The following is a 15,577-nucleotide window of genomic DNA, read 5'->3' as shown; positions in this document are numbered from 1 at the left end:
TTTTTTAAAGCTTATAAAAGTTTTATTTATAAACTATATTAAATAAGTAAAATTATGTTCCCTAAAAGAAAGTAGGTAGTTTACCCAGCAACTCAATTACATGCATTCTTTTCCTGGAGATAAGCTTTGTATTTCTGTAGACAGCAGAAGTGCTTTATGTGTATTTCCCATCTCATCATACAGGACTTTTTTTTTTTTGAGACCTGTATTGAAGTGTTGAGATTTACTTAATCTATAATTTTAATGGCTTTGTTAAGGACAAATTGGCTTTTTCACCCCTTGTGTATAGTGATGAAGAATATAATAACCCTAGAACAGTTTGGTGTCACTGCCTTGGATTTGTGTTAAAATGCCAGCAGTTAGGAGTGCCTGGGTGCCTCAGTTGGTTGAGTATTCAGGTCTTGATCTCAGGCTCTTTTTTTTTTTTTTTTTTTTTAGATTTTATTTATTTATGTGTGTGTGAGAGAGAGAGAGAGAGAGAGAGAGAGAGAGGCAGAGACATAGGCAGAGGGAGAAGCAGGCTCCATGCAGGGAGCCCGATGTGGGACTCCATCCTGGGACTCCAGAATCACGCCCCGGGCTGAACGCAGGCTCTAAACCATTGAGCCACCCAGGCATCCATTTGATCTCAGGCTCTTGAATTTAAGCCCCACATTGGGGCTTGACATACTTTAAAAAAAGTTTTATCCACCACTGGTGTGGTTTGTTTGTTTGTTTGTTTGTTTGTTTTAAGTAGGCTCCATGTGATGGGGTGCCTGGGTGGCTGAGTCGGTTAAGTGTCAGACTCTTGATTTCGGCTCAGATTGTGATCTCAAGGTCCCGGGATTGATCCCTGCATCAGGCTCTGTGCTCAGCAAGGAATCTGCGGGAGATCCTCTCCCTCTTCCTCTGCTCCTCCCCCTGCTCACGTGTGCGTTCTCTCTCTCTCTCTCTCTCTCTCTGAAATAAATAAATATGGTCTTTAAAAAAAAAAAAAGTAGGCTCCACACGAGCCCAATGTGGGGCTTGGACTTATGATGCTGAGATCAAGAATCAGACACTCAACTGACTGAGCCACCCAGACAGTCTCCACCACTCTTTGTTCCATGGATGTAAATATCAACACAGTGAAAACGGCAGATAACATTTTAGTATTATTTTGAGTAATGGTCAAACAGATGGAAAAATACTCAACTTAATAGTCATGAAATTACAAGTTAAAACCACAGTGAGGTACTATTTCATATCCAAATGTAGGGCAAAATTTTAAAATTCTGTGAACACTAAGGGTGGTTGTTATGATGCAACAGGAACTTTCCTCCCTGGATGGTTATAGTGTAAATGGGAACAATCACTGGAAAACATTTTGCTTGTAACTTCAGAACACATTAGTTCTACCCTAGAGAAAACTGTAAATGTTTATAACAGGATATAAGAATGTTTATAGCAGCATTATTTGTCTAGTCAAAAATTGGAAGCATTTGAATGTCCATCAGCAGAATAGATAAATGTGCTGTGGTATATTCACATACTATAATATCATACAGCAAAGAAAATAAATGACCCACAGTTACATTCAGCATCAGGGACGGATCTGGCACAATCAGGCATGATCCAGTCAAAGCATGAAAGAATACGGACAGTATAATTCCACTCACGTGATGTTCAAAAGCATGTAAAGTGTTATAGTAAATAGGGATACATATATCACTATATTAAAAATACAGGAAAATGATCACTACAGTCAGGGTAGTGGTTACTTTAAGGGTGCAGGAGGGGGCATTGTAATTGGAGGAGAGCACAGAGGTAGACTTGAGGACACTAGCAGTGTTTTGTCTCGATTTGGGAAAAAAGTAAAAGTTAAAAAACAATAAGAAAACCTCATGGTGTTCCTCTAGGGGGGTAAAATTTTGAAATTTTCTTCGTTTTGCTTGTTTTTTTTTTATTACTGCTATTATAAGGAAGGAAAGACTTTAATGGGAATAGATTGCTCTTTTAACTTTTTTTAATACATGCATTAGACTGATTTTTGAAATGAGTCTGCCACTTTAGTGCCTGATATGCCATAAATGTCCATTTTTTTTAATGTTTACATATTCTGAAAATTTATTTCCTTGCAAGTTTTCAACTCTTTCCCTTATTTTACCCCCCTGAAGATTATAAAATAAGTTATCACTATTACTGTTGTTTACTCCTCTCTCCTATCCGTGTTATCTCCATCCTATTCAGTAAGGTTACCATTCTGAGCCCAGATTTGATTTCAACTACTTCACACCCATTTTCTAGTTGAGACAGATTGCCAGAGCCCTGTGTCATCTTACAGATCCTGTTGGAGCCAAGGGAATGTTGCTTCTTTATACTGTAGCGAAAGGAAGCCATTGTTTTATGTGTCTGTCTGTGGCATGTTTCTGGATAACAGCAGCAATAATGCCATCTGCTTTCTAGGCGGAGGAGAGGCAAAGAGAGGAGCAGCTCGTCTCATTTGATGGGTAAGGAATTTTCCGTACAACCTGCTGGCTAGTTGAGATGGGATTCTATACTTTCTACTTACTTCTAATTTTCAAAATCATGTGGAAAAGAAGGAAAAATAAAGGGAGACCTGGGGTGGGTGACTTATAATCCACCAAATAAAATAAAAGTCAAAACCTTGGGCTTTTCCAAGATATTTGAATATGGAAGGAACAATTTCAAGGTGAGTAAAAAAGCCAGGGAAATCCCCGATGTCTTTGTGTTGGGGTGAGAGCTTGCCTCACTAGGAATAAGTACAAATACACAAATCTACAGATGAAGATTTTACCTCTAATTCAGAAGTAAGTTTTTCAAAGTTCTTGGATCTCTGTTTACCATATCCATCCAAAATGGAGGCAACTCGTTCTTTTAGGAGTAGTACAAGACGAAGCAAACAGTTTGCATCTGAAAGACATCTTCTTTCTTAATTTCTCCAAACTGAATTAACTAATTCCATAGAAATGTATTGGTGATATTAATTCAGAATGTAAATTGCTTTATCAAAGATACGTATCTCTCTCCCCACTACACTGTGAGCACCTCAAAGGGGTGCCTGCAGGGTGCTGTCTTACTCCGTTTTTGTTTTTTGTTTTTGTTTTTAAAGATTTTATTTATTCATTCATAAGAGAGACAGAGAGAGAGAGGCAGAGACATAGGCAGAGGGAGAAGCAGGCTCCCTGTGGGGAACCCAATGTGGGACTCGATCCCAGACTCCAGGATCATTTGACCTGAGCCAAAGGCAGAGGCTCAACCACTGAGCCGCCAAGGCACCCTCTTAACTCCGTTTTGTATCTCCAGCGCATGGAGGAAATACTGTGGAGATGATGTCTGCTTTATGAACATTGTTGGGAAAATGCTTAATACTGAATTTTCAAAGTGTTGTCTAGCATCATAGCATTTCTTCTAAATATGGTACCTGAAAGAAGAGTTATAACATTTCAGTAGCTTTTTATTTTAGTTTTCTCTTAAGAGGCATTTAACCGAAAGCATACACCCTCAAGGAATGTTCTGAAAACCAGAAGGTGTAAATCTGTTAGACTAATTGGAGATGCATTGACAGGTCGCTTAGCCTGCTCTCCTCCACCCATTTAGTACCCAAGAGACCATCTCAGCTTGCACTTTGAGAGTGCTCTAGAAGAGGATGGACCAGTATGTTTCATTGACTTCAAGTCTCTGTTTTCCTTGTCTAGCAAACCCTAGCAAGATTGCAGAGTGCACCCCTGACTGGAAAACAGCAAGGAGTCCCATCCCTCATAATCCTGCTGTATCTCAGTTTTGCTCAGGGAAGCTGAGACTTTGTTTTCTAGGTATTATCAACTCTTTGCCTCCAGTTATGAAAACTGTGACCCTCAAGTACTTTGTATTGTTACCAGAGGAAGTGGAGCCATGTAATGTCCTTGGATAGGTCCTGCTGGTAGTAGAAATGTTGTAAAGTGTCTCATGCACACTTTACAGAGGAAGAATCAACTAGTGTGCTTGTCTCCTTGCAGCCATGAGGAGTGGAACCAGATGCAGAGCCAGGAGGATGAGGTGGCCATCACTGAACAGGATCTGGAACTTATTAAAGAGAGAGAAACAGCCATTCGGCAGCTGGAGGTGAGAGCCAGGTTGTGTCTTTTGACTCCATGTATCTACACTCTAATCCACCTGGATTTTCTCTCATTTATTATGAAAAAGCATGAAATGAATTCTTATTGATTTGCATATTATATCTTAATGTAATTATGGTGAATATGAACTACTCTTATGATGGTACTGGTCACGGTGCCCGAGAAGACTCAAATCCTTTCCTCAGTTACCATATCTTACATGGTTTCTGTGAGAATATGCATGAAGAACAGAGTAAGGCAAACAAATATTTTATTCCTCATTAAGACTTTGACCCCATGGCACCTGGGTAGCTCAGTTAGATAAGCATCTGTCTTTGGCTCAGGTCATGATCCCAGAGTCCTAGGATGGAGCCCCTCATTGAGCTCCCTGCTCAGCAGAGGGTCTGCTTCTCCCTTTCCCTCTGCCCCGCACCCTATTCATGCTCACTCTCCCCAGCTCTCTCTCTCTCTCTCAGATAAATAAATAAAATCTTTGTTTTTTAAGATTGTATTTATTTATTCATGAGAGACATAGAGAGAGGCAGAGGGAGAAGCAGGCTCCATGCAGGGAGCCTGATGTGGGACTCAACCCCGGCACTCCAGGATCATGCCCTGAGCTGAAGGCAGACTCACATAACCGTTGAGCCACCCAGGCATCTCAATAAGTAAAATCTTAAAAAAAAAAGACCTCCCCCCACCCAGACCTCAATGCCAACTTCAGGTGGGATTCTATGGAGAGAGCCCCTTTGCTTTGTCTGAATAGCTCAGAATAAAGGCAGGCCAAAAAGTTGGCTTAATTTTTGTGCATCCCAAAGTCGAATCCCAAGTTGTGGATATGACTTTAGAGCAGAGAAACAGGAACAGTTTTTGAGGTGAGGGTTGAGGGAAAGGTCTTGAGGATTTTCTAACCTGATTTTCCAACCTTTAACTTTACATAATGACTAGTATATTCTTAAACCTGAAGAATTTAATCCTCCATGCAGCTAGAATGTCATCCTTGAGGGCAGTGAGGAGAAGGGGCTTGCAAAGGGGAGAAACTTGGAGTTCCTCAATGACCTTCATCTGTGGCAGTGGCTCTGAACTCTGAAAATGCCTTAGAGTCACTTAGAGATTTATTTTCCAGATACTCAGCTGTTCTCCCTCATTCATCAACTGTTATTTTAGGCTCTGTGAAATTCCTATTTTTCTAGGCTAGAAATGGACAAATAGCCATAAGTTTTTTTTTCTTAAGATTTTATTTATTTATTCCTGAGAGAGACACACACACACACACAGAGAGGCAGAGACACAGGCAGAGGGAGAAGGAGGCTCCATGTAGGGAGCCCAATGTGGGACTCGATGGATTAAATCTGGCTGTTGATGGTTGATTTCAGCCTCTAGCCCTCTGATAACAGAGGCTTTCCAAAAGACTTGTTCTTTAACTTCAAGTGTGGTTGAACAGGATTTGTTAGAAGCACCAAAAGATAGTTTCCTTTCTTTTACCACTTAGGAAACTTCAAGGAATTTAGGATCTTTGCTCCAGGAGTGGGATGAAGACTAAATATAGATTTCCTTTTTTTTAAAAAAAAGATTGATTAATTATTTATTTTTGAGAGAGAGAGAACCAGGAAGAGAGCACGAGCGGGTTGGGGGTGGGGGCAGAGGGAGAGGGAGAAGCTGACTCCTTGCTGAGTAGGGAACTCTATGTGAGGCTTGAACCTAGGACCCTAGGATCATAACCCAGGCCAAAGGCAGATGCTTAATTGATCGACCCACTCAGGCGCCCTGTATATTTCTTATAAATCCCAGTTTCACATGCATGTTACATCCAAGCTGGGCTGTTTGCTCTTTTTTTTTTTTTGGCTGTTTGCTCTTTAACTCAATCATCTGCTTGTTTATATGGCTTCTCTTTTGCTGTAAGGTATACCTCAAGTTGTACCTCTCCTGCAAGCCTTCCTGTGCACACTTTCCTTTACCATTTACCAGTCACTTCTATATAATGACTTTTCTTATTTATCTTGTTGTGTACTGACTCCACCCCCCACCTCCTATCCCTGTTAGTCAGCAAGCAACTAGTAGACTGTCCTGATTCCAGCAGACTCTTAGTGGGTAATTGATGTGCTGGTAAGCTCTTGCCAAGTTATGGTTGGGAAGCTGTGGCTTTCAAGGCATTGTTTTTATCCTAGCCTTCTAAGAGGCAGTGTATTTCAATTGCAAGAGCAAGTGCTTTAGAGATACTCTGGCTGCAATGCTTAGTTTCTTCACTGACAAGGGTTGTGACTAGACAGGTAGATAACCTCCCTGAGCGTTATTATCCTCAAAGATACTTGACTTCGTAGAGTGGCTGGTTAATGTAACTATCAAAGAGGCATAGTAATGTAATGAAAACATCATGAACTTTTCATTCTGAGCTCTGCCACTTGCTAGCTTTGAGACCTTGGGATAAGTCATCAAACTTTTCTGAGCCCCAGTTTTCTCTTATTTATTTATTTTTTTTAAGATTTTATTTATTTATGAGAGACACAGAGAGGGAGAAAGGCAGAGACACAGGCAGAGGGAAAGCAGGCGCCATGTGGGAGCCTGACATGGGACTCGATCCTGAGGTCTCCAGGATCACACCCTGGGCTGAAGGCTGCGCTAAACTGCTGAGCCACCAGGGCTGCCCCCCAGTTTTCTCTTGTGTATGATGGGGATAATATATGTCTCATTGTGTTGTCATGAGGACCAACTAATGATTAGTAATAGCTGACACTTAGGAAGTGCTTATTGCACAGTTCTAAGAACTTTAAATATATCAATTTATTTAGTGCTTCTGCGCTTTAGTATGAGATAGGTACTGTCATTGTCCACATTTTAGAGGGGGCAACCCAGAGAGTTTCTTAACCTAAGATGGTACAACAGGACGGTGGAAGATTAACTTCACACAGCAAGACTCTGGATCCTCTCTACTAGGCTCCAAAAGTCTGTGTTTAATTACCTACCTGGTATAGTTCTTGGCACATAATAGGCATTTAGTAGCTATTTTTTTTTTAAATATATTTTTTTATTTATTTATGATAGTCATACAGAGAGAGAGAGAGGCAGAGACACAGGCAGAGGGAGAAGCAGGCTCCATGCACCGGGAGCCCGACGTGGGATTCGATCCCGGGTCTCCAGGATCGCGCCCTGGGCCAAAGGCAGGCGCCAAACCGCTGCGCCACCCAGGGATCCCCCATTTAGTAGCTATTAATTAACTTTATTTTCATTTTCAGTTTATGGAGAAAGGGTGATTTATAAGGCTTAGAAACATCTGTGTTATGTTTACAGCCAAAATTTTAGCTAAGTAGAAGGAATTGAATTGTCTAACGTGTTGCTTAATGTTAATTGTTTTTTGTGTTCTTTAGGCTGATATTTTGGATGTCAATCAAATATTTAAAGATTTGGCCATGATGATCCATGATCAAGGTGATCTAATTGGTATGTATCGTTGATACTTTTAACCTCAAGGTGAGTTGATAGTTGGTACTGAAGAAGTACCAACTTCTTGGTGTGAAGAAGTCAGTAAGACATGTCTTAGGAATTTAGGAATGCCATTTAAAAATTATTAAATTCATTTTTTAGTCCCCTTTTTATATTGTCAAATATAGACACTAGTGACATGGGCATGATTACTCAGCTCACTTGCCATAGCCTCTTTTTAGGTCTTTGGCTGTTTAGGGAAATAGCTGTTGTCTTCCCAGCTTTTATCTCCGGAAACTTGCACAATTTTGGGATTAGTAACCTTTTTTTTCTAAGCTTTTTATTTGGAAATGATTTCAAGGTTAGAAAAGTTACAAAAATAGACTACAAGGAATTCCTTAAAACCTTTACCCAGATTTACCTCTTAACATTCTACCCTCATTTGGTTTAGATTTGCCCTCTATATTTCTCCAAATATACATGTGTATACATAATTTTTCCTGAACCATTTTGTGGTGAGTTGCCTACTTCATAATCCTTTATTCCCAAAGAACAGAGTTATTCTCTTACCCGGTTAGTAATTTTGATTACATGGCTGGCTAGTTGGAATGGTGGTGGTGAAACCAGGACCAATGACATAAGGAGTATGTTTAATTTACAATCTTGAAACATGAGTTATGATAAAAAATATCCACTGCCCTTCTTTGTTTTTTGCAGACAGCATAGAAGCCAATGTGGAAAGCTCAGAGGTACATGTAGAGAGAGCCACGGATCAGTTACAGCGAGCTGCTTACTATCAGGTAAAAGCACTTACCAAAGAAAGTCACTGTGCTGTATACTTCATGAGCCGTCACATCTCATTGACACATTGAGAGCAGCTGCAGCCTTTTGCTTAGGCTTAAGCTGGAGGCAGGTGGTCATAATTGCACTCCAGTCCATTTTTAATATTTTCTTCAGAGAAATCTACAAAAAGATATCAGTCCTTGAATAAATTTACAGAGAAGTCTCAGCTACAAAGCTAACCCCGTAAGCTGGCATAGTACCTAAATCTGGTAGAAGGCTAATTTTATATTCTTAACAGCTAAAATTTGTTTCAATTAGTATAGGAATAGGTACAAAGTATGACTTTGCAGGTACTTTATGTTGACTACAGCCGTAGAGGATAGACATAAAATCAATTCCAACTGCTATTGTGAATAAATAGGGGGTTATCCTGTGGAGGTTATTTTTCTATGAATAAATGGAAGTTAATTGTTCTATGTTGTAAGAAGTGATATTCTTTTACATATTAGATGAAACTCTGGTTTTATGACCCTTACTTGGGTCTTTATCTCAAGTATGCAAATATTGTGAATGCGGTCCTTTTCATTTCCCATCTCTTTGGTGCTATATGGCTTTTTAGAAATAAGCAGCATTTCAGTCATTTCCCATGTTCCTAGGATTGTTGTATTTTACCTGGAAATGTTCTTGAAGAAATTTGTATTTAATAATAGTGTTTCCTTTTAAAAACTGAGTGATGATGTTGGTGTCAGACAGTAAAGGAATTATGAAGTAAATTATATACATTGACTCAATATTATATTATGCGGGAATTACAGGAGATGTTTATGAAGAATTTTTAATATTTTTATGCTAAAATGTTAAGTGAGAAAAACATCGAACATCATACAGTATGATACCAATTCTGTCAAATAACAATATGCATAGATAAAAGATGATGAGAAAACACATTCAGAATGTCAACAGTTTTATCTGTAGGTGATTATTTTCTTTCTGCATGTCTGTATTTTTTATAATGAACATAACATTTTATAATAGATATAAAACCTTTATTAAAATACACATGAACAAATAACTTATTTTGTTACAAATACTGCCTAGATAGGGTTAATGCTGAATTACAAGGAGGCAAATTTATGAAGCACTCTTGGAGTCTTAGATATGAGAAATTTTACTTGTTTCATGAGGGTCTTTTTTATATATTTTTCTCCTCAGAAAAAATCTCGCAAGAAGATCTGTATCCTGGTGCTTGTCCTGTCCGTGATTATTGTAATCTTGGTATTTATTATCTGGCAAATTTATAAATGAAGTGATTGCCTCAGAGCTGCCTTCTGCTGAGCTGTTTTCAAGGGCACGTGCTTATTGGAGTCTTGCCAGAACAAACTGATCACAAGAAGAGAGCATACACCAGAATGTCCTGTAATAATTTAGTTAGAAAATAACTACTAACTAGTCCTTGGAATTAGTGACCTATGGAGACAGTATTTATCAATTTATGTATACATTTTATTGATTTCTCAAATTAGGAATTAATTTATGTGGATTTTGCTTTCTCTTGTATTCTGATTGCCCTTCATCTCAAGTGTTTACTGAAAATTCCATTCTTGATATTCTTGTTTTGACAGGTGACACTACAGTCTTGTAATACTGTCATTTTATGTGTCTACTCGATTCACCTTTTTGCTAACAACTGAGATAGAATTACTTTCTCATGGCCAGCACATTGGAGTCTGTCAGAAACTGTATAATAAGCTGGTACTTTTTATTATTTAACATTTTAATTTGTATTTCCAAGGAGCCTATTCTCTATCTGCTTTGAAAGATTTTGGCAATGTATTTAACTGGAAAGTAAAAAATTACACATTTGATCTGGATTAAAAGTATCTATTAGAGCTGGCCATTTGGCAAGGTACCTGTTAACAGGGTTTAAAGTTTACTTTATTATCCACTAATGTCATCCACGGCAGTTCATCTGTACAGATACTAAACCATCTTGTTCAATTTTTTTTAAGAGGTTAATTTAATTAACATTATTATGCTCTCTGGGGTCCCTCTCCCCCTGTCTGTATAGAAAGGGAGAATTAGACAAAGCATGCTTTTGGAAAGCAAATAGGAATTGTTTGGAATGATTTAAACTTTTTGTTGTTGTTCACTTGTGGTTCTACATTCCTGGTGAATGATGAATATTGCTGTCAAAAGGCTGCCCCTTCCCCATAAGGGTTGCTGGGCATTTGATGGCAGGAAGATTTTAAAAGCTAGACTGAAGTTGGTCTAAAATTTAGTTCTGTGAACCTGGTGATAAAGCAAAGAAAAGGTTCATTTTTGTAAATACTGCTGGTTTGGAATAGTGATGTTAGACTTACCCTAATTTATGAACAAGAGATTAATCTCCATGCATAGTTTTAGACAAAAAAGATGTTTCAATAAAATATTGTTGTCTTGTAATAGAAATGTTGTCCACTTCCCTTTTTCACACAGGTCTAGAGCAGTTAAAGGCAATGTAATTTCTGTAGGCTCTCACATAAGAGTGAATTGGGCCAAGAATTTCAGTTCATCCTTTGGTGAATTAGAGGACTGAGCTACCCTGGATATATTTATATTCATTTCTTCCACTCCCTTTAATGTTACTTAATCTCCTTTTTCCCTAACTAATGTGAATAATAGGGAAACAAGGGCCCAAATGCCTACGTTTCTTTGTACTCTTGCACCATTCCACTCCTTAATACAAATAAACATTTTAAAAGCTTTTGTAGTAAGTTTTTGTGAGTTAACATGCAGCAGCTATTAGATAATGTGCTGTCCTGGGAAAAATTGAGATTGGCAAGAAGGCTGGAGATCAGGTGAGGATTGGCTTGGGGGTGGAATAAGGGCGCTGCTGCCCCTTCCTTGAAAAATAGGATGGAGCTGTTGGGGTGTCACAGTGGCCTGTGCAGCAGCTTCAGGGCTAATTCCTTGGTTCTACAATCATGGCCCCTTCAGCTCAAATTATAGACAGGCTTGGATACATCATTTGTAACATTCAAGAAAAAATTCTTGATTGTGAAAAACTATCTCAATCTGGGTTAAATGAAGCTATCAGAATTCTGTTCTATAATACTGTGTAGTCCAGTGGTGGTGATAATAGTGGTCATAGGTAGCAAATACGACCTTGGCTTAGAATTTGAATGGCCTGGAGTTTACGGGGTTGCCAAGAGGTTCTGCTAGATGATCTTAATAAACCTGCTCACAGAATCCTCCTTATCTGTGCTTTGTTTGTCTTTGGTGGGGAGGGGCACCATGCCCTAAGACAGTGGTTCTTTTTTTTTTTTTTTTTTTTAAGATTTTATTTATTTATTCATGAGAGACACAGAGAGAGAGACAGAAACACAGGCAGAGGGAGAAGCAGGCTCCACACAGGAAGCCCGATGTAGGACTTGATCCCGGATCCTGGGATCATGCCCTGAGCCAAAGGCAGACGCTCAACTGCTGAGCCACCCAGGCGTCCCAAGGACAGTGATGCTTAACCATGGATTCATATTAGAAGCTAAAAAAAATACTGATACGTATGTGCCCCTGCCACAAGATTCTTTTTTTTTTTTTTTTTTTTTTTTTTTAAGATTTCATTTATTTGGGCAGCCCCGGTGGCACAGCGGTTTAGCACCGCCTGCAGCCCAGGGTGTGATCCTGGAGACGCGGGATCGAGTCCCACGTCTGGCTTCCTGCATGGAGCCTGCTTCTCCCTCTGCCTGTGTCTCTGCCTCTCTCTCGCTCTCTCTGAATAAATAAATAAATCTTTAAAAAAAAAGATTTTATTTATTTATTCATGAGAGACACACACAGAGAGGCAGAGACACAGGCAGAGGGAGAAGCAGGCTCCCCTTGGGGAGCCCAATATGGGACTTGATCTCAGGACCCCCGGGATCATGACCTGAGCCGAAGGCAGATGCTCAGCCACTGAACTACCGAGGTGTTCTGTGCCACAAGATTCTAATTCAGTTAGTTTGGAGTTTAGGCTGGGCATCTAAAAGCTCTGGATAATTCTCATGCATAACCATGGTTGAGAAGCATTAGTTTGAAGGTCAAAAACTAGACTGGAACACAGAAAGCCTGAAGAATCTTGGCTTGCCATTAACTTGAGGTAGATATTTGGACAAGTCATTTAACCCGAAGGCCTCAAGTTTTGTCAGTAGCTGTCTTCTAGCTATAAAATTTTCTGATTATAAAAGTCACGGGGGAGGGGAGGCGGCTGGGTGACTCAGTTAGGCGTCTGCCTTTGGCTCAGGTAATGATCCCAGGGTCCTGGGATTGAGCCCTGCAACAGGCTCCCTGCTCCACAAGGAGCCTGCTTCTCCCTCTCCCTCTGCCTGCCACTCCCCCTACTTGTGTGCATGTTCGCACTCTCTCTCTCTCTCTCAAATAAAGTCTTTAAAAAAAAATCACAGGAGTTTGGCTTGAACATACAAATTCTGTTTGCCTCTATATTCCTGTCCTTTTCTCTTCCCCTTTATCCTTCCTTTATGGAATGTTCTAGAAGGACTAAATCTACCATTCTCTCAAGTGAATTAAAACCATAGTACTATAGAGACGTCTAGGTGGCTCAATGGTTGAGTGTCTGCCTTCAGCTCAGGGCATGGTTCTGGAGTCCTGTGATCGAGTCCCACATTGGGCTCCCTGCAAGGAGCCTACTTCTCCCTCTGCCTCTCTCTGTGTGTCTCTCATGAATAAATAAGTAAAATCTTAAAAAAAAAAAAAACTATAGTACTATATAGGGTAAAGCAGAAATGTCATTCTGGGCCCTTCCTCTGGGAATGTTCCAGAACAAGAACTTGTAGCTGCTAGACTGTTGCTTCCAGGGCAGGTTTTGTCTTATTTGCTAAGGGATGGTGATGCCACTGCCTTATACCATTGGGCAAACATATCAAATTGGAATTGCCATTGTGTCAGCGCAAAGTAAAACACCCTAATCCTCCTCCATTTTTTTTTTTAATTTTTAGATTTGTTTATTTATTCATGAGAGACACAGGCAGAGACACAGGCAGAGGGAGAAGCAGGCTCCTCACAGGGAGCCTGATGTGGGACTTGATCCCCGAACTGGGATCACGCCCTAAGCCAAAGGCAGTCGCTCAACTGCTGAGCCACCTAGGGGTCCTGCTCCTCCATTTTTATTTTATTTTATTTTTTGCTCCTCCATTTTTAAAATTTAAGTATAGTTGACATATAATATTAGATAGTTTCAAGTATATACAACATAGTGATTTGATATCTATATACATTATGAAATGGCCACCACAGAAGTCTTGTTATCATCTGTCACCAGAGTTTTTACATTATTGATATTACCTATGCTATATATCCCCATGAGTTATTTTATAACTGGAAGTTTGTGCCTCTTAATCCACCTATGTTGTCTGCCTCTGATCCTTCCTCACTTTGATAACCAGCAGTTTGCCTCCTGTATATATGAGTCTGTTTCTGTTTTGTTTGCTTTCTTCATTTGTTTTGTTTTCTAGATTCCATAAAAGTGAAAAGTATTTGTCTTTCTCTGACCTAATTTTATTTTTTTTTGAAGATTTAATTTATTTATTCATGAGAAAAAGAGAGGCAGAGACATAGCCCTGATGTGGGACTCGACCCCAGGACCTCCAGCATCACAACCTGAGCCAAAGGCAGATGCTCAACCACTGAACCACCCAGGTGCCCCTGACCTATTTTTATTTAGCCTAGTACCCTCTAAGTCTGTCCATGTCAAAATAGCAAGATTTTATTCTTTTTCATGGCTAATATTCTATTGCATATGTATATGTACCCCATTTTCTTTATCCATTCATCTATCGATGAATACTAGGGTTGCTTCCATGCCTTGCCTATTGTAAATAATGCGATGAACATAGGGGTGCATATGTCTTTTTGAATTAGTGTTTCCATTTTCTTCAGATAAATACCCAGAAGTGGAATTGCTGGATCATATGGTAGTTCTATTTTTATTTTTTTCTATTTTTAATTGAGGAAACTCCGAACTGTTTTCCATAGAGACTATGCCAATTTACATTCCACCAGTGCACAAGGATTCCCTTTTCTCCACATTCTCACCAACACTTGTTATTTCTTGTCTTTTGATACTTGTCTTTTGATACATTCTAACAGGTGTGAGGTGATGCCTCATCGTGGTTTTGCTTTGTATTTCCCTGATGATTGTGATGTTAAGTATCTTTTCATGTGTCTATTGACCATCTGTTTCCTTGGAAAAATGTCTACTCAGGTCTTCTGCCAATTTCTTAATTGAATTTTTTTTTTTATATTGAGTTGCATGAGTTCTTTATATATTTTGGATGTTAACCCCTTATTGGGTATATCATTAGCAAATACCTTCTCTGCCTGCCTCTCTCTCTCTTTCTCTCTCTCTCATGAATAAATAAAATCTTTTAAAAAATATTTAATTTATTTATTCATGAGAGGGATCCCTGGGTGGTGCAGCGGTTTAGCGCCTGCCTTTGGCCCAGGGCGCGATCCTGGAGACCTGGGATCGAATCCCACGTCAGGCTCCCGGTGCATGGAGCCTGCTTCTCCCTCTGCCTGTGTCTCTGCCTCTCTCTCTCTCTCTCTGTGTGACTATCATAAATAAATTTTAAAAAAATTAAAAAAAAACTGTTATTTATTCATGAGAGACACAGGGAGAAGCAGGCTCCATGCAGGGAGCCTGATGTGGGACTCAATCCCGGGACTCTGGAATCATGCCCTGAGCCAAAGGCAGACGCTCAACCACTGAGCCACTCCGGGATCCCCCAAAGCTTTTGTTTTTCATCACTAAATGCAGACCAGAACCCAACTCATATTTCAGTCTATCCTGTTTCCTAGGGCTAGGAATCACCTGCTTCTTCCTGCTTTTCTAAACATGTTAAGTGTATCCCTAAGTTTCACAGGATATTTCAGTATTGTTTTCCAGTGCTATGAAATACAACTTTAGACTCTCCATTTAACTAGGATATAGTGTGAAGGGTTTTGATACCCAACACCTGATCTACTTTTAGGCCAATTGAGTAGTTTATTTTAATACTGAAGCAAGGGCAGCCTGGGTGGCTCAGTGGTTTAGCACCACCTTCAGCCCAGGGCATGATCCTGGAGTCCCAGGATCAAATCCCACATCAGGCTCCCTGTGTGGAGCCTGCTTCTCCCTCTCCCTCTGCCTATGTCTCTGCCTCTCTCTCTGTTTCTCTCATGAATAAATAAAATCTTTTAAAAAAATAATACTTAAGCAAAATGAAATTTGGTTGAGTACAATGTAGCACTTAATTTTTAAGAGGTAAACTTGAAATGATAGGATTTTT

General features: G+C 39.6%; 1 protein-coding gene across 1 annotated transcript in view; it reads left to right on the top strand.

Annotated features, from left to right (window-relative positions):
• Positions 1-11,504, top strand: part of STX12 (syntaxin 12) — a 37,763-nt gene extending 26,259 nt beyond the window's left edge. Inside the window, exons 5-9 of the mRNA XM_025446923.3 lie at positions 2,425-2,468; positions 3,978-4,083; positions 7,439-7,511; positions 8,211-8,293; positions 9,489-11,504. Of these exons, the coding sequence (XP_025302708.1) occupies positions 2,425-2,468; positions 3,978-4,083; positions 7,439-7,511; positions 8,211-8,293; positions 9,489-9,581 (399 nt within the window). The 3' untranslated portion in view covers positions 9,582-11,504. The remainder of the gene's footprint in view (positions 1-2,424; positions 2,469-3,977; positions 4,084-7,438; positions 7,512-8,210; positions 8,294-9,488) is intronic.
• Positions 11,505-15,577: the final 4,073 nt, after the last annotated feature.

This window comes from Canis lupus, chromosome 2, assembly GCF_003254725.2.
Source record: "Canis lupus dingo isolate Sandy chromosome 2, ASM325472v2, whole genome shotgun sequence".
NCBI classification, from domain to species: domain Eukaryota; kingdom Metazoa; phylum Chordata; class Mammalia; order Carnivora; family Canidae; genus Canis; species Canis lupus.
The sequence above is the reverse complement of the archived record's forward strand: the minus strand, read 5'-3'. Positions and strand labels throughout refer to the sequence as shown.